The sequence below is a fragment of the Macrobrachium nipponense genome, chromosome 4 (assembly GCF_015104395.2).
Source record: "Macrobrachium nipponense isolate FS-2020 chromosome 4, ASM1510439v2, whole genome shotgun sequence".
NCBI classification, from domain to species: Eukaryota; Metazoa; Arthropoda; class Malacostraca; order Decapoda; family Palaemonidae; genus Macrobrachium; species Macrobrachium nipponense.
In genome coordinates, this window is record NC_061100.1 from 25818210 (window position 1) to 25844966 (window position 26757).

The window sequence follows — 26757 nt, forward strand, 5'->3', positions numbered from 1 at the left end:
AGATATATATATAATAATATAATATATATAATAGTATATATATATATATTATATATTACTATATATAATATTATATATCATAACCTATACTATTAATCATTATATTATAATATTCTAATAATATATATATATATCTATATATAATATCCTATATTATATTATATAATTATTATTATTATAATAATAATATATATATATACTAATATACTATAATATATTAGTATATTAATATATATTATATTATATCTTATCATTTATGCTATTATATATATATATATATTATACTATAATATATATATATATATATATCATGATAATATATATATTTAGAAGCTATTATAATATATATATATTATAATTAATTATATATAATATATAATAATATATTATATATATATATAATATATTATATTATATATATATTACCATACTAGAGTTCCCTTCACAGGGAACCTTAAAACTGACTGCAGTGGAAGAAAATAAGAATTACTCCCTACGAATTCTGCCTAAAACCAGCATCCAACACGTGAAGGTGATCTTGACAGCGCAGTATGACATCGATATGGACAATAAACTCCTGATATACAAAGGGCAAACGCTCAAAGATGAGAAGACTTTGGCTGATTATCGCATGCAGTCGGGAGACGTCATTCTATGACTCAACTTCTGGCTTTTGAACTCGATCAAGGGAGTTATTCAACCGGCGCGCATTTGAACCGATTGGTTAATTTTTCATGCTTTTTGAAATATGCGCATGTCCGAATTTGCTTCTCTACCTCCACGTCACGTTCTAAGTACCTTTACGCTTTAGTATTATGTTTCTCATTTTATATATAATGGACATGGTCTTCTCCTGAAATTGGATGGTATCCTAGAGATGATATTTCTTCAGGAAAAGTTACGAGCTCTCTAGGATTAACTGTCCTCATCATCTGGTTCTGTTGATACTTGATGATGAGGGCTGTTAGTCCTAGAAAGCTTGAAACTATTTCTGAAGAAAAATCTCTTAGATACCATTCAGTTTAAATTAGGTCATGTTGTTTATTGTATTATGCGCATAACAATTGTGTAAACGATAGTTTATATATGAAAATTAAGCTAGCTAAGTTTTCATTCTTTGAAAAACAAGCAAATCACATTATCTAGGGCCATTGTCATATCCAAGGAAGGGGTTAGAGTAAATAACGATTAAAGTCCAAAGCCAATAGCGAATTTTCGCCCACCCCTAGATCAAAAGAAAGAGGATTAAAGTCATTTCCTGGGTATCGCCGGTTTCGTTTCTTCTAAGAGGTTTGGTTTGAAAGGGTTTTTCTAATATGAGCAGCTCCGTCTAACAGATATAATTGCAGGAAGACGTTCAAATTTCAATGGGGAAGAAACCCCAGTTCCATGAGAGTTTTCAAAAGCTTAAGGACCGCGATTAATGGAATTCCCCCCATTTAATTGAAAGTTTCCAAGATTTCAGCAAACCGCATTCACATTAGTTCACTCTGATTGCCAGCCAGGAGGTACTAGGTGCTTGCCCTTTATGCAAAAAGTTTGATTTGGGAAATTCCATCCCATAAACCTTTTTTCTATACAGGAAAGGTTCCAGGAACCAAAAGGCCAGCAATGAGAGATCAATGGCTACCATAAGATAAAGAAGACCGCTTTTGGCAATAGCTATAAATTTTAGTTTCATTTTAAAGTTGTTACCTAGATAGGGAATAATGTAGAAGTCCTTAACAGACCACAGCCATTATTGTTAGATCTTTTAATTAATAAGCCCGATTTCGTCGCCCTAAAAAAGAAGCTTTGGATTGTTTCTAACTATCAAAAGCAAATTTTCGCTGCCAACCAGCTTCAAATATATAGAAGGGCAAAATTAAATGTTAGTAGCAGGCGCCCTTAAGTAGAAGTTTTTAATGACAATGGAAGGATTTCAAGGTTACGCCTAGTGCACTTAGCGAGTCTAACTACAAAAGGGATACGGGCGTCTCATTAGCAGGCAAAGGCAGAAATGAAGATGAAATTCCTAGCTGCCTCAGCAGATGCAAAAGTCTTTTTCTTAGAAAGGGAATTAGTCAGGAAACGTTATAAGTTAACCTTTTTCGGGTTTTACCCGAGTTTAAGAAGGTAAATCCTAATTGCTTGGTCAGGAAAATTAAATATAAATTGAAAGAAACTAGTGAAAGTAAAGGAGATACGGACAACAGATCGTAATTCTGAAACGGTCCCTAATTTCCAGTGGTTTTGGCATATAGTACCATTGCAAGGTTTCGGTAGTTCCGCAACTTGGGGTGATAGGAAAAAATGATATAATGAGGTGTGGTGCTAAATACATTTTGGCGACAAACATGGGAAAATAGATGTGGAAAATTCTGTGAAAAAATTAATTATAGCAGGTTAAATTGCCCCCAAAAAACTGGGGCATGCAAACCTGCAAGGATAAGTACATGAAATACAAATTAGATAACCTTCATACAAATTAAGATAAAAACTTTCATACAACAAGTTAAGACCCACCTTTTCAGGCGAAATACATTATGGAATCCTTATCCTAGGCAAATTTTTCGTGAGTTTAGAATATGCGAACATAAGTAACTTTGGTTAATAATAATAGATGAACTTATGAAAGGATAGTAGAAAAATTTTTCACTTAAGTATAAAAGAAACAGGTTTGAAAGGGAGGTAGCCTGTTAAGCATTTCTTTTCTCAATGATTATCAATCTGGCAGATATGGCTTCACCCTAAAGGCTTTATTGACCGACCAAATGGGAGAGAATTTGTAAACAAAACTTTAGGAATGCTTTAGGGCAGAAGTCATGGGCAGATTACAAGAAATAGTAACAATTATTCCATACAGACCTGAAGGCAAAATTGGGTGTTTGGTGAACGAGCAAACAGGAAATTGTCTCGAAGCTCTCAGGGAAGACGGTGTATTGGTGGTAAACGCAATAAGAATTGGGACAGATATAATGATATTGTCAGATACAATAATATTCAACACTCTGGAAAAACTGTTTGGTTGGCCCAGCACAAGGCAACACTTCGACCTACTGTTTAACTATACCTCATCATGGGGAGGATACAAATCGAATCAATTAATATCTACAGCGCAGAGAGAGACATGCTGGTCTCAGCCCACGGCCAAATCCTCGAGGCCACGAACTCGAAGAAATGGTTCAGCAAAAGAAAAGTAATAGCAAAAAACATCTGATCCTAAGATCAATGTTGGCAGGACAAGGTATTTCCCTAAAAATCAAACGTGAGAAATGAACATAAATTTAAAAAATTGGGGTCCGAAAATTTGCGGTTCCTTTTAGTCATTGAGAAAAAGATTTGGAAACAATTTGTAGTCTTAGGGAGAAAAAACAAGGTTTGGCGTCGAAATGAAACACATATATCAAAACTAACGAAAAACCAAGTTGGTTGTGGTAACCAACTTATAATGTCGCGCCCAGTTGCCATTTTTTTTCTGGTTTTTGCAAAACTGATGATGAAATTTTGTTTAATGTTTTTCTTTCTCTTTCCAATTTCTTTCCACTCCTTTTTCTTTATTATGCGCAAACTGCGGGCGTTTTGGCGTAAGATTCAGAGGTAAATAATTTTCCAAAGCGTGGGAAAATCGGTTTGAAAATAATGGCAAAGATTTCGGTTTAAGCTGTGCCGATTAACAATTCACCGCCACAAACCTCTTTTTTTTCGATTCTGTCTTTTTTTTTAATATATATTAATAACTATAATTATATATATATATATATAATAAATGTATATAAATGTAATAATTATAAACTCCGTATTAAATGATATATATATAATATACTACTTAATACCTATATTGATTGTAATATATATATATATCATTATATATATTTTTTACGTATTTAGCCGGCCTTGGAAGAGTAGGCTATGATACCGGTAAACGGAAAATAAATTGAGGGATTTTCCAAGAGGAAATTGCTTTAACTTGACCGTAAAACTGAATAGTTTATTGATAATTTCTTTAAGAAGGGAAGGTCCGCCAGAAAACAAACTCAGCTCGTTACTTTATCTACAGCTCCTTTATTTATTACAAAAAAAACAGGCCCTTGCTGGCCTGGGAAGAAAAGGTAAAGTGCAAGCGTTACCAACCCACGGGTGGGACTTATAATATACTCACTACAAATGGGCTGAAATGTAAATTGGCATGAAATTTCAAAGCTGGTTTCATAAAACTTTGGGTAATAGCAAAACACCTTGCGGGGCAGAGAGACGGCCACGTGACTCCACTGGGAATCTGGCGGGAAAAGAACTCCCAGATTAAACGCAGCAATTAAAACAGAAAAAAGTGACTTCTTGTTTTCTGGATTAAGGCTGATTTAATTCTCCTAACATTTGGGGGAAGGAAACTCTAATGCTTTTCACTGGAGGCTATTGCACCTGAAAGCTTGGCGTTTTTAACCGAGTCACAAAGGGAAGCTACGGGTGCCCGATGAGGACAAGGGCTTTTTCTTGATGTTAGAAGGGGTAAAAATTTGAGAATTGAAAATTGAAATTTAAGCAAGAGTACGCTCCTATGGGTAGCTAAAAGGGTGCTGGGGTTTGAAGTTTACACTTTTAGACGTAACCCTGGAGTGCAATATTCAGTGCTTTATCGTTGTGGAAACGACATGCGGGTCCTGACTTCGTTCAGGTCCTGGGGTTCGTGCCCGCCCACCAGCTACGGGCCGACCGAGCCAATCACGGCTTAAGTTTGTTGGGGGAGCTGGGCCGGCTGGCGACATTCTGTCCGGGGCCCTCACAGACTGGCAGCTGACTGAGAGCGATACTGGCGTTGTTTTTGTTTTTGAATGCACGGGGCTTCCAAAAGACCGCCTCGGGCATCGCCTGAAAAGTTGATAAAACACAACGCCAGCAAATTGGGCAAATTGGAAAGGAAAATAGGTCCCGTTATTTGTAGAAAGGCTCCCTAAAAATTCCATCTCGAAGAAGCCTAAGCTACTCTTGGTGACTTTGCCTGCTCTTACCCTTAAAGCTTGCCGTCACGACCGGAAAAGCTATCTCCGCCTAATGACATGCCCTTTCTCCTCCCCAACAACAGTTGCTTTAAAGGAGAAGGAGGCATGGCTTAGCTTTCTTTTATAATTAATATCACTAAAACTCTGCTGGGAAAGGCGCAGGGCATTCCTAAAAATCGTAAAGCGAATCTAATACATATGTACTATATAATCTATATGCTAAGGCTTAATCTATCCATACTGATATTATAGCTAGCTATAGTACTTAGGGTATATATTACTAGTAACCATATAATCATAAAGCACCTATGCATAAGTAATGTTGTACTATTATACTATACATATAGACTCTATACTACTAATTATACTATTACTGTAATGATACTCATATATACTTAGTAGATACATATACGCCTACGTATTAGTTATGATTCTATGACATAATAACTCATATATATGCAATATTATATCATGAATATATGACTAAGTATATATATAGCGCTCGCAGTCAGGTATAATACTATATAAATCTATTGATAGCTAGTAGAGTTAACGTATATTAATTAGTATACTTACGCCGCTCACTTATAAAGTATATATATCTGAGTACCCGGTATAATTGATATAATAGTACTATAGAACTACCTAACGGGGTACTGACTTCAGAGTGACGTAAGCGATATATATGATATATACTACTAGAATAGATAATAGTGATACTGAAACGCCTATTATATATCAGTAACGTATACTAATACTGGCTAGTATATATATATCTAAGTATCTATATCTATGTACCTCATAATACTATTATATAATAGTACTAATATTCACGTAGTATATATAGCTAATTGTAATATATTTAGATACTAGGGATTATCGTTGTATATATATAGTAATAAGCCCTTTATTATTATAATATATATATTAATGATTTAACCTAGCCCGTATACTAATATATAGCTATAGGGATATATACCTAGTATATATTATAATAAGTATATAGCTCATACTATACTATATATCATGCGTGTAAAAGCTAACTGTATACTATACTAATATATATATATAAGATCGTATACTCTATAGTGATACGTATATATAATATATATAGTATAATGTATAATCATAATAAAATAAATCTACCAGTACTATGATCTACCTATGACTATAGCTATAGGTATAATAAAGTATAGTATATATCTACGCTACGTAAGTATGATTAATAATTATATAATTATACTAAGAGTATAATAACCTAATATATAGTACCTAGTATATATACTATATTATAGTATCGATCTAACGCTTATATGATGAAGAATACTTCGTATATATATATAACCTATCATATACTGATATGATTAATATATATAGAGTAGTAGATACTCATGCAATGAACTTTTAAAGTACTTTCTGTTAAAGCAGTAAAAGGAGCCCATGAAAACGCCAAAATATAGAAAGATAATGTTATATTATGTAGAATAACTGTCTTCCTCTTCAGGTGGTAAGGAATGAGATGAAAGTTGCAGAAAAGTGGTATACCTATACATAGAGATCCAGAGGTCAGCTGTTACGTCACTCCAGTTGACAATTTCTCCTTAATCTTCTTAATCTCTGTTTGGGGGAAGATTTTATCTATAATATCTGAGTCCCAAGTTCCTTTATAGTCAATGCTGATTTTACCATCTGGCTTTTGAACCGACAATTACTGCTATAGATTATACGTTACAAATTCCTGTTTACTCTGTGATTATGAAATTGTTGGCTTAATTTTCTGCTAATCCTTCCTATTTGAGTTTTTTTCTCACGCAGCTGATAACCCAACAGTTACACTAGAAATATTAAACGAATAGGTTTGACTTGGCTTGGTGGTTGCCCTCCCATGCACTATTCAGAGCCAGCAGCGGGCTGTGATGCCTTTAAAGATGATTCTGTTTATACTTTCAGAATGGTAAGTCTCAGAGAATCGGTCTCTACGATGCCTCTTTGAGTGGGGACCTGAACTCGGTGAAAAGTTGTCTTGTAGATGGTACGAGTGCCAATTCTTCCAATAAACGCAACAGAGGTAAGGTTGGAATCAGTAAATCTTGGTGTTTGAATATATATATATATATATATATATATATATATATATATTTATTGATATATATATATATATATAATATATATATATATATATATATATATATATATATACACACACACATATACTATAATATGTATATCTATTCATATTGAGATCACATTGGAATGAAACTCTGAAACTGAATGGTTGCCATTATCAAAAGACGCGTTCACTTCTGTCTGTTCAAGTCATTACAAAAACCAAGTTCTTATTTCATTAACTGAATTAGTTGGTGCTGTTATTATCATCACTTACTCTCTCTCCCTCTCTCTCCACAGAACGCACGCCTTTACACGCAGCTGCTGAGAAAGGTCATGAAGGAATCGTCAGACTTCTCTTGCGAGAAGAAGCAGACGTGAACGCGAAGGACAGAGAAGGTACGTCACTGCAGAATGTGTCGAGAACATAGATAAGAGTGAGAGGTCCAGTCACACGAAAAAATTTTCAACATGAGTTCAACTTGTATTCGACATGCATCCAACTTGTATTTCAACACGTATTCAACTTGCATTTCAACTCATATTTGAACATGCATCTCAACATGTGCTTAACGTGTATCCAAAATGCATTGAACAGGCTCGTTCAGTCACTACAAGGCAGCACCCTCTCTCTCTCTCGTCTCCTCATCTCTCTCTCCATCTCTCTCTCTCTCTCTCTCTCTCTCTCTCTATATATAATATATATATATATATATATATATATATGTATGTATGAATATGTATCTATGTATGATATGATATATATATATATATGAATATATATAATTCTTCACGTAATTCATTAATCTTTCAGGAAAGGGTCGATCCTATGCAGAGACTGGTACCCATCCAGCCACAGACTTAGTAAAAATGAGCTGCAGGCTGCACCACTTATCAACAAGCTTAGAAAAACAAACAAACAAACAAGCACACACACACACATATTCTGATAGGTGGTATTAAAGAAAGTCACAGAAAATAGAACGATGGAATAAGCTTCATGATGGAGTGAAATGTTTCATTGTAATATATAAGCAAAGAATTCCTTCCTCATTAATATACATGAAAAAATAACTTTTTATCGTCCTCCAGGTTTAACTCCTATACATTTAGCTGCTTTGAAAGGTCACGTCAATGTCTTCCGTCTGCTTCTGAACGGAGGAGCAAACATCAACATGAAAGCTAAAGGTACGTTGTTATTAAACATAAATATGTAGGCTACAGGTATGTTACTGAAGTTAATGCAGGCGAAAGGTCCAATTATTATGATCACTGTTCAAACCTTGAGCGAAAAGGAGAAACGTGAAATACGTTTGAAGATGATAAATGAACATGGGAAAACCATGTGTAAATATAATAGCCACAATGCCCGCTTAACTGCTCAAATTCTTTGCTCTTTTTTGAATACGCTTGTCACCACAAAGCCTCAAGATCCAACTTCAAAGAAACATGAAAGAAATCATGATGTCCGGTAGCGGGAAACGAACCCGCGATACCATAATTACGACGAGGTCACCTTGCCGACCTGATATATATAGTCATTTAAAATATATTACATGATTTCTCAAAAATAATAACTAATGAAGTTTATTCATAAACACCTAAAACTGTTTTACCCAAATGGATTTTGATTGTTATCATTCTAGATTTTCCGTCTCGAATTTTTAATAAGAAAATCCCTTAGCAAAATGGAAATTATAGTTTGATTTCATTTGTAAAATGTTGGAAATCAAAATTTCGTAGCTAATGAGTTTCTGGATAACAGTAGTTTTCACGTGGATTTTTGTTTTTTTAGTTGAAGGGTTTCAGGACAAAATTAGTCATCAGGACTATTTCTGTTAAGTTTTCTAGCCATAAGACATGGCCATTATCAATTCTGACCCAGAATAGTTTTCATTTTAACTTTATCATAAAATGTTTTATAGTCAGTTTGACCCGTACCAAATTTCATGGATAAAGTTAAATCTCAAAATTTCAATCACATGAAAAGTGTTCTGACCAAAAGAAACTCTTCTTGCTGTTTTAGCCATCATAATCATCTGACCAGTAACAGATCGTAAGCGAAGTTTACTCACAAAAGAAGGTTCTGCCCTAAAAGTAATAATGATCACCAAAACTGAGTTGACCACAAACAGGTGGTCAGGTTCTGTGATGCATCAGCAAACTCTTTTGCTCAAGAGCTAAGTGTCTCTCTACAAATTATTATACATTTAGAGTATGAGAGGCACAGTTTTGTGGTGAGGGAGTGGCCAGGATGGGGGAGGGGAAGTGAGGAAGGGGAGGAGGTAGCTTTTTTTGGGAAGGACTTTATCCTGCTTAGTGAAATGAGTCTAGGCTGAGTTGGTATACGATGTGTCATGGGTTAATCTCATTGCATGTTTTGCTGGACGCCAATTGTGACTTTTAACAGTTTAACCAACGTCATTACCACCTTCTTCAGATAAAAAGCACGACATTCCTCTCTGCAGGGATGAAAGTCATACACTTCGCAGCTATTGGAGGCCAGGTACTCCTTCTAGAGGTTCTAGAAACCGTCTGCGAGCTGAGTGAAAAAACGGACTGCGGTATGACCCCCTTGCACCTGGCGGCCAAACAAGGCAACTTGACGACAGTTCTGTGGCTCGTGGAACAAGGAGTTAGCTTCAGCCTCAGGGACAACAGGGGAAACACAGCCGAGGACCTTGCTAGGGAGAAAGGCCACACGGAAATTGCTGGCTATCTGAACAGCTGGATTCTCCTCCAGCAAAGGAAGGTTAGACCTTGTAGTGGTTGGTGAGAAAGTCTGGTAGTTGGTTTTCTCTTCAACCGAAGTTGTTACTTTGATTTCAAGTATATATGTGTGTGTTTGTCTGTTAGTTAAAGGGATGCCTCTTTTATGTTTTTTCACACCTTAACTAGACGATAAGTTCCATTTGTCTACTATGTTATCTTCCTAATGACCTTAATTCACTTTTAGACAATTTTGTACCCAGTGATGTAATATCCTCTACAGTAACATTTAGTAACTAATGCTCTGTTATCTCTATCTACCGTAACTCGAATAACAAATGTTCAGTCATCCTGTGCACAGTAACCTAACTAATGCTTGGTTATCTTCCATCTACAGTAACTTTAGTAGCTAATGCTCCATCTACAGTCACTCTAGTGACTAAATGCCTTGTTATCCTGTATCTGCAGTAACTTTAATCACTATTGCTCTGTTATCTTTCATAGTTTCTTCAAGTCGTTGCTCAAGGAAAACTCGTGAATATCATGTCTTTCTTTAAAGCTGGAGTCGATGTAGACTGCAAGACACAGGAAGAAGATGAATGGGGTTGGTATTATTATTATTATTGAGAAAGAAACCCACAAAATTACTTTTGTATAACGTGTTTACTTATAAGTATTTATATTTTATTTTACTCAACACTCGAGTACTTTCAGGCCCTATCTGCTGGGCCTTGACCCAGGCTGACAACCTACGCATCTCTGAAAGAGGGCCACAGATAGGGTCTGAAAGCACTCGAGCGTTGAGTAAAATAAAATGTAAATACTTATATGCAAACACGTTATACACAGTGATTTTGTGGGTTTCTTTCTCAAACCTCAGAAGAAAACTGAAAGAAGTTTTTGTTTGTTTCATTATTATTTTTGTTATCATTATTATCCTTATTATTACAAAGAATGGCAGAGTTAACTGAATTTATCGTATAAAAAGAATTTTCTATAGTTTTTTTTATAATTCGTCCTTCATAAAAGCTATCCCGGCAACGATGCCCTTCAGAACATCCCTTGCGACGTTCAGATGATGGCCAGGGAGATGGCCGAAACATGTCGACATTAAGGAAATAGCCGACTCTGAAAATACTAAAGTAGTAATAAGAAAATACTGTATGAACGATTTTGCAGCGGAGATCACCATCTACAATGCCGTTATAGTCTCCGCATGTGTATTAAAATACAATCAAAATAAAATATATATTTCTTATATTTTATTATTAGATAACACCAGACCATGACATTCAAAATACCAGATAACACCATGAATAAGGGCCAATTACTTAGCAGTGTCGCTGATTCTGAAGAGCGAGTTATCAGAAAAATTCGTTATAAAACCAGTTAACTCTGCCATACTTTTTAATAAGATATGTATCCGGGAAGGTCTACTTCCTGCTTATATTATTATTATTATTATTATTATTATTATTATTATTGCTCACAGTGTTCAGATATTCTTCTGGAGCAAACTGAAAGGTTCATTAGCCTTCTAAGAAAGATTCTATGGGCTGAAAGGCAATTATGTGAAGGAGAGTGAAAAACGGCGCGATAAAAAATTGATTATCGTCTTAACCAAAGATATGATGCAATATAGTGGGTGACTCAGTTAATACGTCCATTTTAGGAGTTTCACTTCGATTTAACGCGAATAGATTGTGGGTTTTAGTATAGTTTATGTTTATGGATAAATCCTACAGCAAAGAAATGAGGCCATGCGGATGTTTTCTTTGTCAATTCCGGCTAACATTGCCTCCAACTGGGAATTGTGACATCTCGTCTTCGTCTTCCAGTTAGTTCTTTCATAAAGACGTGACAAACTATAATTTCCTTGCCAAATCTTGTGTATGCTCATTTGTTCAATTTAAATGCAGTCAAGTATTTGTATGATATTAATAAGATGTTAAGTGGCAACATTACCAAAACTACTGGTGGTTTCACAGGGTGGTACCCAAGGCAATATTGGTTATAATCACCTGGTTTTCATCTGATCCAACGGGAATGGTTGGCCTCTATTAATCACTTAATTCAAGATACTTCAATATTTAGATGTTGACAGTGTTAATCACTTAATTCAAGATACTTCAATACTCAGATGTTGACAGTGTTAATCACTTAATTCAAGATACTTCAATACTTAGATGTTGACAGTGTTCATCACTTAATTCAAGATACTTCAATACTTAGATGTTGACAGTGTTCATCACTTAATTCAAGATACTTCAATACTTAGATGTTGACAGTGTTCATCACTTAATTCAAGATACTTCAATACTTAGATGTTGACAGTGTTAATCACTTAATTCAAGATACTTCAAAACTTAGATATTGACAGTGTTCATCACTTAATTCAAGATACTTCAATACTTAGATGTTGACAGTGTTCATCACTTAATTCAAAATACTTCAATACTTAGATGTTGACAGTGCTCATCACTTAATTCAAGATACTTCCGTACTTAGATATTGAAAGTGTTAATCACTTAAATTAAGATACTTCAGTACCTAGATAAGGGTTTAACTATCAGCTTCTCAGGCTCATTAAGCAAAGCAGGAGAGACACAAATGATCATGCAATGATTACTTGAAAGACCTTTTGGGGGAAGTACATCTTGAAATGTATTTATCCCGCTACAAACGTGTGGATACCAGGAGTTGTAGCAAATGTTCACTCAGCTTTATCATTATTATTATTATTATTATTATTATTATTATTATTATTATTATTATTATTATTATTATTATTATTAGTCGAAAGATGAACGCTATTCATATGGAACAACACCACAGGGGCCATCGGCTTCACATTCAAGCTTCCAAAGAATATGGTGGTGTTCATTTGAAAGAACTAAAAGAAGGCCAAGGAAAATATGGAAAAACGAGAGATCACTTATTATCAAATAAGAGAATACAAATTAAGAAATCAATAAATACATAGATAGATTTGTAAGTAAGATATCAAAATGCAAGGAAAATTGTATATTAAGGTAGTCATGCTTTGGATCTAAGCTTGAACCTCTGATGTTCTAATTGCACAACACATCCTCAGGGAGACTGTTCCACAGTCCAACTGTATGAGGAATAAAGGACCTCTGGAAATGTGAAGTTCGAGAGCGAAAGTATTAGAAATCAGTAGTAAAGTAGTATTATCAGTAACAGCATCAATCTACATTACTATAAAGCCTATAAGTCGATACCTGTATCTGTAATTTCTCCGTCCCACAGGTCTTAGAGCTATCCACTTAGCTTCTCTGTATGGGCACTTGGAAGTCGTCAAAGCTCTTGTGGTATTTGGGGCCAGGAGGGAAGCCGAGGATGACATGGGTAAGATTTATTCATTCAAATGTTTCAAGTGGCACTCGAACTTATCTTAAAAGTAGATCGTATTTGAAACAATAACTGACTGACTGATAAAGTAAACGGACGATGAAAGTCTTGCACATTTTTTCTTTATCTGGCCAAAAGCCCAGTGGTTTCTTTCATCTCCTTCCAATTATTCCTTCTATAATGTTACGTATCCCCTGTTTTCTCATATTCTTTACCAATCATTAGCATACCCGTCACTGTCTTGTATTACCTCAATATAATCATCATAATCCCATCATAAATTCCACGAGGGAGTCTCTGGCTTCTTCATCATAATCATCATGGACTCAAGACTATCGCTGTCTTTGTCATTTCATAATATTTTAATCTGTTTTGAATACCATTTAATTTTTTTACTTTGCTGTACTTGACTGTCATTATGTCTGGTGATCGTGATCATTTATGTATGGATATGATTCGTTTATTTCAAATGTTTGTCATTGTAAAAGAAATGTCTCAATCAGTTCCTCCTCATCATGCTGAGATATTTCCTGTAAGTTTATCTAATAAAATTTCAAGGTCTCTGCTCGAGATATTCAGTGTTTAAGGTGTAAGCAAGAGTGTTTGGAAACCTAAACCTTCCCAAAATCTAAAGGTCTGTTGTTGGTCAGTCTCAAGGTCCACCGTTGTCAAAATAACTGTCAAAATCCATTCAGAGCCCTTTGGTCAATCCTATTGACAAGAGACTAAGAGAGCGTCACGTCTTTGCATGGAAACTGACCGGCAGACAATTCCGGCAGGTAGCACAGCGGTTCATTACGCGGCTGCAGGAGGCCACGTCGGCGTCCTGAAATTCCTGAAGGAGAACGGTTGCAAGTTGGACGTGTGCAACAACCTCAGCATGACGCCCCTCCACTTCGCTGCCATTCGCGGGAAGACAGAGACCGCCAGCTGGCTCTTGGAACAAGGGGTGGTGGAAGACACGAAAACGAGCACAGGTCTCTCGGCTGCCGATATTGCCAAGAGGGAAGGTCACTTGGCGCTGTCGAGGAGCCTTGGGAATAGCACGAGCAGCTTGGAAAGGACTAAGGTGAGTTGTCAATTTTTTCTTACTCTGTCTGTCTGGCTTTCAGCTCATTTTTTTACTTCTCCTTGTCCCTGTCATGGTTCACGTTTATTCTCTCTCTCTCTCTCTCTCTCTCTCTCTCTCTCTCTCTCTCTCTCTCCCCTTCCGGAGAAAATTAGCCCCCTTTTTTTTACCCATTCACGGTTGTCTAGCCAGCAGTATTTCAAGGCCCGGTACATGATAATGCCAAAACGTATGTTAATTTGTCTTTATTTCCCATGCCTCCAACAGAAGAGGGGTGTTTATAAAATGTTTTGTCTTTCGAAGGGAAACTGCTCTAAAATTTCTTGTCTTTGTTTTATGCAGATTTCCAAGGGAAACACTGCTCTGGTTTCTATCAAGAAAAAGCTGGGAAGTGGAGCATTCGGAACGGTGTACCTAGCTTCTATGAACGGCAGGGAGATTGTTGTGAAGGAGGTAAGTGCCATGCATAGTTCTCGATGTTTAATTATAAAAAAAAACTGTTGTTATTCTAAATCCCTCCTGGGGTAATCAGTGCTGAGCATTTTTATTGAAACACTCGAGTGTCTAAGGCATCATTCTGGAACATTTCAAAGGTGTATCTTCATGCTCTGAAATATTGTCCCCCATCACTTTACTTATGCAGACCAACACTCTAAATGAGTGGCTCTCAACTCGTTGCAGGTCATGGACCCCCAGCTCAATAAAGAGATATATTGTGGACCATTTCGATTTTGAGGCACGATAAATAAACATTTTGGATCGAAATATATTTCTTGCACAAGAATCACAACCTGTAGATCACCATTATATGTTTTAATACCCATAATACGAATTGATCTCACTGCATTTCGGTAAACTTAAAAGAACATATAAGTATTAATTACCAGTTCATTACTAAATATAGTGAACATCCTGTGGACCACCCAAAATGTCACCAAGGACCACCAGTTGAGAACCACTGCCCTATATCACTAATATTTTCTGAAACATTTCACCATTATAACTTAGTGCTTAACGTCAGTCACTGATAATATTATCATTATTATTCTGCCAACTCTGAAAAGAATGCTCACTTTCTCAGTATCATTTCAAGTATTCTGAAGCTTTGTATCTGAAGCTTTATGTCCTGTGAAGTAAGTGTTACTGACATTATTTTACTAATATTTGTGTTGTAGACCCTGATGCTAACTATCAATTTCTGATTGCTGAAACTATTCAATTACAGTCCCCAACGTCCCATGTTGCTGACATTATTAGTACTTTTAATACTGAAACCCAAACCTAAATGCAGCGTCCCTTCGGCCAAGCTGGACCTCATTACTCATTACTCTATCTTACTTCCCACTCTATCATAACAATTGTTTCGTAGTGCAACTGCTTTGAGGTTTGCCTCCTGTTACATATTTCAAACCTTTACACTCTTAATTCCCTTTTCAGAGGCAAAAGACCTCATAGATCGATCCCAGCTCTTGGCCTCTGGCATACATTTTCATATATATCAGTTCCAATGTTAAAGCTCAATGTCCTCTTTCTTTTCCTAAGATAAAGCTGAACAGCGAATCCGAGAAAGAAGACCTGAAACCCGACGAGTCGGAGGTGCAGATTCTTAAATGCTTGAAACATCCGAATATAGTTACATTTGTGGTAAGAATATTTAGTAGTTTATTTTTGTGCCTCTGTGAGTCATTCTCTCTTCCTCCTGAAACAGATCTGTCTGACCGTTCTTTTCCTCGCCTCTCTCTCTCTCTCTCTCTCTCTCTCTCTCTCTCTCTCTCTCTCTCTCTCTATTGATCCCGCCCTTTGCTGAGACGAATCTCATCAATATCTCCTCATCTGCCTTTCTCTTTCAGTTTCGTCTTTCTCTTGCTCTCTCCATAATTTCTCTTTCATGCATTTATATATATATATATATATATATATATATATATATCATATATATATATATATATATATATATATATATATACACGCATATATACTATTGATAATTATTAGGGATATAGTTACATACATACGCAAACACACGCACTCACGCACACACACATACAATATATTACTCGGAACAGTGTTCCCAGAAAGGTCTATGGTAGGGTTTTGTTTGTGGAATGAACGTAACTGACGAAGAACTTATTAGTGAAGAATTGTGCGTATAGGATTGTACATAGGAAATCTTGCTTAGATCAAATGCTATTAAGGAGCAATTGCGTGAGACTTGAAAGCAAGTTGGAGGAAACACAACAGGATGTATCATGCATGGAAGTAGAAATTGCTTATTGAAGACATATGGCCTGGAAGCTTCCTTGCTAAGATAGACTGAAATTCTTAGGGTGAAGCCAAAGCTGCTTTACAGGAAGAAGATGGGAGAGTAACTGGTTTTGGTTTTAAAGTGGGAGGAAGATCAGATTGATCTGATAATTGTCGAAAGAAGGACAGCATAAGAAAATGAGTCGAGAATGGTTGATACCTGGAAGGTAGACTAATGACTGGGATATTGAACAGAAACTGCAGTCGAGTGAAACAATTCGATACTCTGTAAAAAGAGAGAAAATTGAGATTAAATCTGAGCAGGGTAAGTCTACGAGGGCAAATGGAAACTAGAAAGATGAAGTAGTGAAAATTTCGATACATAGATAATGGAAAATAAATATAAACAATGATAAGATTAGAGAAGTGACTGACGGGATACGTGAAAAGGAAGATAGCAGGGTACGTGAGAAAGACCGGGACGAGACTTGGTGTATTTAAGAGACAAGGGTAAATGCATCGAGAGATTGTTGAGCCAATTCCCCTTTTATGGAAAAGAAGTGGGGCTTTTCAATGCAGAGGAAAGGGAAGAGGCTGAAACTGTTAAGACGAACTGTTTGGTTATTATAAGTGGTCCATGAGGAATAGAAAAGGAAAGACAGAGAGAGAGAGAGAGAGAGAGAGAGAGAGAGAGAGAGAGAGAGAGAGAGAGAGAATCGGTAGAAGGTGGTATAAAAGGCTAACTCAGGTCAAAAGATGAATCAGATTGTTTGATATAGTTTGAAAGGAATGTTGGACGATTGGTTTGTTTAAAAGATTATATAATTGAGAATTTTTAGGAGCGAGGAGGAGAGGAGGACCGACAAAAGGCCGGAAAACTGGCGTGAATGAGTTCCTACCCCCAACTTAGGAGTCCAAGGCAAAGAATGGTGAGTGAATCTGATGTAATTCCTCCTGGAACCACTCCCTATTTCTTCAGCTATAGATACATACAAAATCTAAAGATACAAACGATTAAGATGAACGTACATAATTGTAATCATAAACTGGCACACTTTTCCCATTTGAACAGGATTCATCTTCTGAATAATTGTCATTTATTCTTTGGAAGCATGAATTCAAGTCAGCGACCCCTGTGGGCATGTTCCATAATGAATAGTGTTCATCTTCTGAACACACATGTTAAGGCAACACCGTAGAAACCCATGATATCTTCCTCAGGGATGCCATGTCGAAAAGAATACACTCAACATCCTGATGGAGTGCTGTAGTGGAGGGGACTTGGCCCAGAGAATCAAGCAGCAGAAAGCCAGGAAAGAGGTATTCCAGGAGAGACTGGTTGTGAACTGGGCGAGGAAGATTGCCTCTGCTCTGCACGTAAGGATACTGCTTTTTTATTCTCTTTTTTCTAGAATGAAGGTGACACTGTAAGGCTCGTGTAACTAGGTTAAGAAAGTAAATGGCTGTCTTCGGATTAATGACAACCCACAAGGTTTGCAGGACAAAGGCTGAAGAAGACAATTTCAGAAAGTTTTGGCTCAGCCACATGATAAGAGATACATCAGTTGAGTGAATACTGCCTTTGGCATTGCAACTAACAGGTCATCTTGGGCTATTCTGCTGCTCCAACAGCCGCCAGTGCAGCTCAGTGTCGGTATCTAATAGGTTGCTTGCAGCTTTCCTTTGTCCTCTACCTTTTTACTTTACCTCCGTTCTCGATTCATTTCTTTTCAAAGACTGTGCTTCTTAAGTGAAGGTCTGACTGCAGGATTGCATGACAACCGCCCGATCCCCCCCCCCCCCCCCCCCCCACACACACACAAAGACTTATTTTCGCTCTCTGAAAATTGCTGAGTTTCACAAAATGTTTGGCTCCAGACGAAGGATGCTTGGCACTTTATTTATTTATTGCTTTTTGTTACTAGATATTAAATATCAATCATCTTAAGTAACTCTGGAATAACTCTCCTATGATTTTACAAATGTTTGCAACATAACTTAGTGCATGGATATTCTACCTATAGAATTTTTTTTTTCAATTACATTTGACCCCTTTTCAGCAAGCTGTCCAGCTTCTTCAAATTTATCCAACTCTAATAACTACCTCTCATTTAGAATAAACCCTTTGGAATAGAAACGGGAGAACATAGAAATGTGACCCAGTGTTTGTTAACATTACTTGACATTGGTCATATAGATACAATGCATTTTAATTGTTACTGAATTGTTTTGTCAAAAGATTGTACAAAGCACTAGACTTTGTATATTGAGGCCTGGTCTAATAAACGTCTTTTAGACTGCAATAATAAAAGAAGAAATAATTCACCTTGAGGCCTGGGCTCAGATGAACACAAATTGCTCAACACGATCTTTTCAGCCGCCCTTTTCCCTTCCAGTTCGAATCTCCAGCTCGCTCACTCACTCACTTCTGGCGGTGCTAAATTAATCAAAATTCTCCAGGCCACAAAAGTTACTCGCTGTAACTTTCGGGACGAATTTTAGGAGTCGCTTAGGATGTTCGCTTGCTTCGAAACTTGACGGGAGAAACGTTCGCTTTGTTATTATCATCATCCACTTCCTTTCCCTGATGATTTGCTTTTGCAAGTGCAATGAAAAGGTTTTCGATATCGTTATCACAATCGCATCCAAGTTTATCGATGTAGTCATCGTCATATTGTTTAATTATTATTTTTGATTATTTCTTATTTGAGAAGTCTCCATATCATTCGTGTTTCATCGTATGGTTGTATAAACAGAGTTGATTTTATATGACGCTTTTTGTAGTTATATTTTATCCATCTCATATATTTTCTACCATACGGTACAGACACAATCGGACATTCATTTCTGTAGCTATGGAGAAGCCTTAGAAACACACACTCACACACACACACACACGCACATATATATATATATATATATATATATATATATATATATATATAGATATAAAAATATAAATTATATATATATTATATATAAATTATTAAATTAAATCGAGTTATAAATGTCCTTTAATATCTAATTCGCTCTACCTCGGAATTGATATATCATATATGTAAATCGAAGGGGAATTTTTTTGTTGATAATAATAATTTCGTCAACTAAAAAATTCCCCTTCGGTTTACATATATGAAAATATATCAATTCAGAGGTAGAGCGAATTAGATATTAAACGACATTTGTAGCTCGAATGATTTATATGAAGCACTTGGTAATGTGATAATTATTTCATTATATATATATATACTATATATATATATATATATATATATACATATATATATATATATATATATATATATATATATATATAATATATATATAATATATATATATATATATATATATGTATATATATATATATATATATATATATATATATATATATATATATATATATATTATATATATGAATAATTATCACATTACCGTGCTTCAATATAAAATCATTCGAGCTACAAATGTCGTTTAATATCTAATTCGCTCTACCTCTGAATTGATATATTTTCATATATGTAAACCGAAGGGGAATTTTTAGATGACGAAATTATTATTATCAACAAAAAAATTCCCCTTCGATTTACATATATGATATATCAATTCCGACAGAATCAAAAAATTTCAGGAATTCTTTATATAAGGTGAATGTCTAGATATTTGATGCAATAAATAGAAAAATAAAATGAGTATACGTTTCACCCTGAGTCGTAAAGGTGTGAAAGCAATCGGGGGGGGGGGGGGGGTCGGATTCACAGTAAATAAAGAGTAGGATAAGATACAAAATTTTATCAGCCGTCAAGACGGTCAATGTTATTACAACGCATAATATTCCCTCGGAATATTATAGGATGATATATATATATATATATATATATATATATATATATATATATATATATATATATATATTATATATATATAAATCTATCCTATCGGAAGGGACACCCAAGACATATTATTACTAACCCTTAAGGATCTCCAAGGCTAAGAACGATAATTCACTAACCAATCACCATTCGAGTGCGTGATGACGTCATGAGAACCGAGGGAATATTATGCGTGTAATAACATTACCGTCTGACGGCTGAGATTTTGTATCTTATCCTACTCTTTATTTACTGTGAAAATCCAGCCGATTGCTTTCACACCTTTACGACTCAGGGTGAAACGTATACTCATTTTATTTTTCTATTTATTGCATCAAATATCTAGACATTCACCTTATATAAAGAATTCCTGAAATTTTTTTGATTCTGTTGGTTTCCGGGCCTCATCGTAACCCATCAGCGGTTGCCTCAGTCCGCCAAGGTTTGTTGCAAGTTATTCCTAGCATTTTATTTTAGCAATAAACTCAAATCGCGTTTTTTCTTCCCTGTTTTGGATCTTCATTTACTTCATAAATTCATTGGTAAGTTAAGTCTAGTTTCTCACTTTGATAGTTTATAAATATCTATGCTAATTGTATTATTTAAACATCAGTGTATGCAACTTACGGTGAAATAGGTAAAATACATTTTATTTGTAGCTAGGTAAGTTAAGTCTAATTTTCTTGCGTTCGTGATTCATAATTATCAATGGTAATTGTAATATTATCCATTTAAATATCAGTGTATGCAATGTACGTTAAAAAAATTGTGTGTAACTAGTAATCTCAAAATTTCAGCAAACGTCAAGTGAAAATGAAAGATAATCACTGGAGTATTCAGGCTATGCGATAGGATTAAACACCAGTGAGTGGAAACTTTAAATTCCTTCGACCACTTTTGACCCAATCAACCCGTGGCTTACAACCACAGGATCCTGATGTGAGTGGCAAAGGCTTAAAACTCTTCAATTCTCCCTTTCAGTACATCCATCGCAAGGGAATTCTTCACCGAGATCTGAAGCCGGAAAACATCTTCCTGTCAGGCTCAGATTCCATCAAATTAGGAGACTTCGGATTGGCGAAATTAATCGAAGGCAAGAGATATGCCACGTCTGTCGTGGGGACTGCGCCCTATATGGTAAGTTCTTTTACCAGTGAGGCTTCTGTCGGCTGTAGGAGGGGAAGGCAGCGAAATATGGGTTTAGATCCCCGTAGACTTTCTGAGTTCAAAGGTGGTGGAAAAAGATATTGGGCATATGAAACGTTTATATGAATATTTATTGACAATCTTCTAATCAAAAATTGTATTTTTTAGCTTAAATATTTAATTTACATCAGTTTATTCATAACTAGTTTACTAATCTGTCCATTATTCCATCAAAGAAATTTTTGACAAAACTGCTTGGAATGCCAAAAATTAATTTTTTTTTCAGAATCTTTATCCGAAGAAGAATTAAGTAACAAATAGATGCGAAATTGATTGTTTTATGCACACACGCGCAAACATATATACATACAAATATATGCATGTATACATACATACACACATATACATACGTATGCATGTATTCAATATGTATGTGCGCGTGTGTATCTGTCTGCAATTCCTTAACTCTTGGTATTCCAGCTAATCCACAAGATGGAATATGATCTCTTCCAGAGTCCAGAGGTCCGCAATCAGTGTCCCTACAACGAAAAATCTGACATGTGGTCATTTGGTTGTATTCTGTATGAGCTGGCTTCCTTTCAGAAAGATTTCACTAATTTCAAGGTAAGAAAGTACTCTTGGTAAAGAAAGTTAGAAGGTACTCAAATATAGTAAGAAACCGCAGTAAGAAACACAGTAAAGTAAGTTAGCAAGCATCTTCAGTAAAGTAAGTTAGCACGCATCTTCAGTAAAGTAAGTTTAGAAAGTACTCTCAGTGGAGTAAGAAAGAAAACACTTTTAGTACAGAGAGTAAGAAAAACATTGAAGGAAGGAAGAAAGTACTCCCAGTAAAATAAGTGAGAATGTACTCTCAGTAAAGAAAGTGAGAAAATACTCATAGTAAACTAAGTTAACACTTACCCTCAGTAAAGTAGGAAAGAAAGCGCCCTTAGTAAGATCAGTGAGAAAGCACTCACAGGAAAGTCAGTATGAGAGCATTCTCAGTAAAGTAAGAAAGCACTAAAGTAAGTGATAAAGTAGTCACAGGAAAGTTAGTGGGTAATCTCGCTCATTAAGTAAGTAAGAAGTTCTCACAGTAAAGTAAGCTAGAAAGGACTCATTGTAAAGTAAGTAAGAAAACACACTCAGTAAAGTAAGTAAATACTCACAGTAAAGTAAGTAAGAAACCGCTCAATAAAGTAAATAAGGAGGCATTCAGAGTATAAGATAAGAAAGTGTTTCTTCAAAACATCTCTCGATTGGTGGAAATTTCATGTAGACAAATTCAAATCCTTACAAAAATTTTCTTTCCAAATATTCATCCAATTTAGGAATTTATGTAGAAGATTTCCTCCCCCCCCCCTTTTTGTAAGTAATAGTTGAGGATTTTTGTTTGTATGTTCTTAATATCTTCCATGGGGTTGATATGTAAAAAGGTATGGTACTCTTCTTTCATTTCAGGTGGACAAGATATCAAAGAAATTCAACAGTGAATATATAAAACTCGTTTCTTCATTATTGGAAAAGGAACCTGTTAAACGACCCTGTTCTTCCCAAGTCATTAGTCTTCCGTTATTTAAGGTGATTGATGTAGTATATTATGTTGTATTTTTCCTTGAATTGGTTTTATTTATTTATTCATTTATTTGCTTATTTTTTTTACAGATTTCTCTGTTCTCTTACAAAAGCTGTCTCCCGATAGCTGAGCACTTTTGAAAATCTTTAATTTTTGTTGACATCTCAATCTTCTCAGTCCTTTTGAAACTCCTGTTTTCCTGGTTTCTCAGTTCTTTCGAAAACTGTTTTCACGTTTCTCAGTTCTGTTAAAAACTCCTGTTTTCTTAGTTTCTCAGTTCTTTTGAAAACTGCTGTTTTCCTGGTTTCTCAGTTCTGTTAAAAACTGTTTTCCTAGGTTCTCAGTCCCTTTGAAAATTGAAGTTTTCTGGGTTGTCAGCCTTCTTGAAAACGCCTATTTTCATGGTTCCTCAGTCATTTTGAGAATCTCCCTTTGTATCTTATTCCTTTGTGGAAACCTCCCTCTTCCTCTCTTCCAATTTCTTTTGAAATTCTTCCTTTCAGGAAACATTCAATTTGTGTTTTGATTTTAAGGTTAACACAGTCAGGATGACAAGAATTCAAGTTTGCTGTTTCTGCCTTTAATTTGTTATAATTCAATTTGCTAGTAATATGAAGAAAAATAGCTTTTATCTGCTTTGCTTTTGTTCTGTATTATAAAGGAGATAAAGTTTCATTTCAAGTGACTTTAGATTACTTACTTTCAGTTCATAAAGAATTGTATATTCCCAACAGACTAGTCGACCGAGATCGCACCATCAAGAGATGTACCAACGACAGTTGACAGAAGCTCTGAGGGATATTGAACGAAACACGAATAATCTGTTGAACCTAGTGCTAAGCCTCTGATTTCCAAATGGAGGTAGTACTGCTTTGCAAACGGAACATCGTTTTTCTTATGTTTGGCACTGTTCATTGCACATAACAACAGATTTGTTCTAATGGTATTAACAGGGTACTTTTATTTGGTCAGAGCAAAGTGACAAAGTTTTGTCTTCCCCTTCATGTTCAGGAAATATTATTTCCCTTTCTGCAGACAAAAATATTTTTGTCTTATTGCTTTATATATTCAGCAAACATTCTGTAAAATCATAAAACCAGGTTTTTACACAATCAATCAGCATTGCTGTATTTATTAGTTTTTGGGGGGTGAAAATATATCTAATTGTTTATGAAGCTTCAAGGGTAATATTAATCATTTTTTTCTCGGTTCACTTAGAAATCCCATGATTGTAAAAGGAAGTCCATAGGTGGTAGACAAAAAGGAAAAAAATGTCATTCCTACAAACAACAGCCAAACAATAGTGGACAAAAGTTCACAGAACATTACGAAATTACCAGGTGTTTCGTACTTAGTAAAACATATGTTTCAAGATGGAGTGGTAAACTGACAACAATTCAAGTGCCTTCCGCTACAGTGGTGTAGATGTTCTAGGGTTCTTGTGCGTCAAGGAGAAAGTACTGTAAAATTTAACTTGGATCGGATGACAAAACTTTAGAAGTTTCTTGATGATTCCTGTGGCATTGTTTCTTTAAACTTAATCTTGCAGAAGTTGACGGTACCTCTCAAGAATCAATCAAGAAAGTTAAGATATGTGAAGATATGGATAAACATTTCATTCCTCTCATCTAAGGTTTCACACATGAAATTACTCTGAGGATTTGTGACAGATACCAAAATAAAAGTGAGAAAATAATAAAGCACCCATAAATCCATTGATATGGTTTGCTACAATACATAATTCTCCAAAACAAAAAATAATTGAAACTATAAATAAGATCATACCAGCTAGTGAAATGACATTGGCAAACAACCTGTTATGGCCTTAAGGTCGAAGAGATAACCAGCCTAATTATCATCATATTGGAGCAGATTTGTTTCTTTTCATTTCAGTCAAAGGAAGTGAAGCCAGTTTAAGCTACAAAACATGATACCAAGTTAACAATTCACGTTAAACTGATCAAGCGTCGATGGTAAGAATCAAAAGGCTTTCTAGCAGCTTAGCTTATGTTCGTTTGGTATTAAAAGTAAGACATGTTATTTTACCACTCGTATACCAAAGGGCTTTTAAGTGGGAGTTGAGAGTCTGTAACTATGGACTTGCTATAGAATATGTAAGGAAATACTGTTCTAGTAGCGAGTAAATGTTAAACATAATCAGAACACTAATGATGACAACACTGTAACAGTCGTAGGCCTTTTGTTTAAATGGAACCCCAGCACTTCTTCTAGAATGCTATATTCAAATTATCATGCTTTATATATGAATAATTACACCCCTATTCAGGTGCACTGTTTCTAGTTCCTTCGCATTAGAGTGATAATATGCTAATTACTAAACAAGATTTTCTCCACGTAAATTGGTACTTCTTCGCTGTAGAGAAGATTCTTCATAACATTTGCTGTAACAACTACCAGAATTTCAGTATCTGTTTCCAAATCGCTGGAAAACCAGTTGACCATTTATTTCTCTTGAAACGTATCAGCGAAGCTATTTGTAGCTTGGCAAAACGCCACTGCAAGATACGACCAACGAGGAGAACTATAGACAAAGAGTCGTTTCTTTACTGCTCGGCCAATTGGTGAAGTGTGTATGGAGAATTAGAAGGGATACAGGACAGCAAAAGATTTTTAAGAGTCAGAGTGACTGAATCATGGTGTAGAATCGTGGTGAGAGACTACAACTTGCCTGGAAACACATTGGAAACTGGGCTCAAAACACAATAAGAACTGCATTGAAAGTGATAAAGTGGCCTGGGAAACACAATAGAAGCTGGCTTGAAAACGCAGTAGATACTGCCATGAAAGCACATTAAGAACTGACCTGAAGATACAATAGAGACTGGCCTAAAAATACAATAGGGACTGGCCTGAAAACGCAGGAGAAACTGGCCTGAGAATACAATAGGAACTGGCCTGAAAACGCAGGAGAAACTGGCCTGAGAATACAATAGGAACTGGCCTGAAAACACAGGAGAGACTGGCCTGAAACTACAATAGGAAATTGCCTGAAAATAACAGAAATGAAGTTAATTTCTTGCAAGTAAAGATTATGAAGAAGGAACACTGGAAAATAATTTCCACCGTTCCAACTAACTTAAATCTCTTGGTTACAAGCGGCAAGGAGGGAAAATCTTATGTTGTAGAATGTACGATATTGGGAATTTCACAATTCAATGTCATCTCAAATAGTAGCTGAAAGAAATATGAGTGACAATTATTTTGCAGACTTGTGAAACCAAGCCGTCCATTTGTAGATGCAATATGGTACAAGATATTTTATCACAGACTTAAAGTTCAGTTTTGTTTCAGAAAGCATGAAAACTTAATCTTGATAAATGCCCTTTTTTCCTGTGCAAAATGGTGCTTGCATTAGTTTGTAAATGTAGAATGTGATAAGGGTTTAGAATTATCATATAAATGATGAACGTAGTTCATTAAGGGATATGGAGATTTAAATGTTGGCCTCTATGTAACAATATTGCGGAGTTAGAAACGTCTCCATAGATTGCTGTGATGTGTGGTAGATGACAGAAAATAAGTGTAAAACTAAAAATATAAGAAATTTTATTTGCTGTTTCAGGCAATATGATTGGAGGTGGAATAATTAGCTAATCTTGTTGAGCCCTGTGACCTCGCGGATGTATTTTTGTACCTGGTGTAATAAAAACGTTTTTAAGAATTGTG

At 35.5% G+C, this 26757-nt stretch overlaps 1 protein-coding gene across 1 annotated transcript in view; it reads left to right on the forward strand.

Annotated features, from left to right (window-relative positions):
• The window catches only part of LOC135211317 (ankyrin-1-like), a 27907-nt gene extending 1150 nt beyond the window's left edge, over positions 1-26757 (forward strand). Inside the window, exons 2-15 of the mRNA XM_064244634.1 lie at positions 6912-7047; positions 7386-7484; positions 8178-8273; positions 9554-9837; positions 10299-10398; positions 13065-13163; positions 13946-14235; positions 14578-14688; positions 15778-15879; positions 17701-17856; positions 21330-21485; positions 21975-22118; positions 22956-23075; positions 23805-26757. Coding sequence (XP_064100704.1) covers positions 6912-7047; positions 7386-7484; positions 8178-8273; positions 9554-9837; positions 10299-10398; positions 13065-13163; positions 13946-14235; positions 14578-14688; positions 15778-15879; positions 17701-17856; positions 21330-21485; positions 21975-22118; positions 22956-23075; positions 23805-23918 — 2007 coding nt within the window. The 3' untranslated portion in view covers positions 23919-26757. The remainder of the gene's footprint in view (positions 1-6911; positions 7048-7385; positions 7485-8177; positions 8274-9553; positions 9838-10298; positions 10399-13064; positions 13164-13945; positions 14236-14577; positions 14689-15777; positions 15880-17700; positions 17857-21329; positions 21486-21974; positions 22119-22955; positions 23076-23804) is intronic.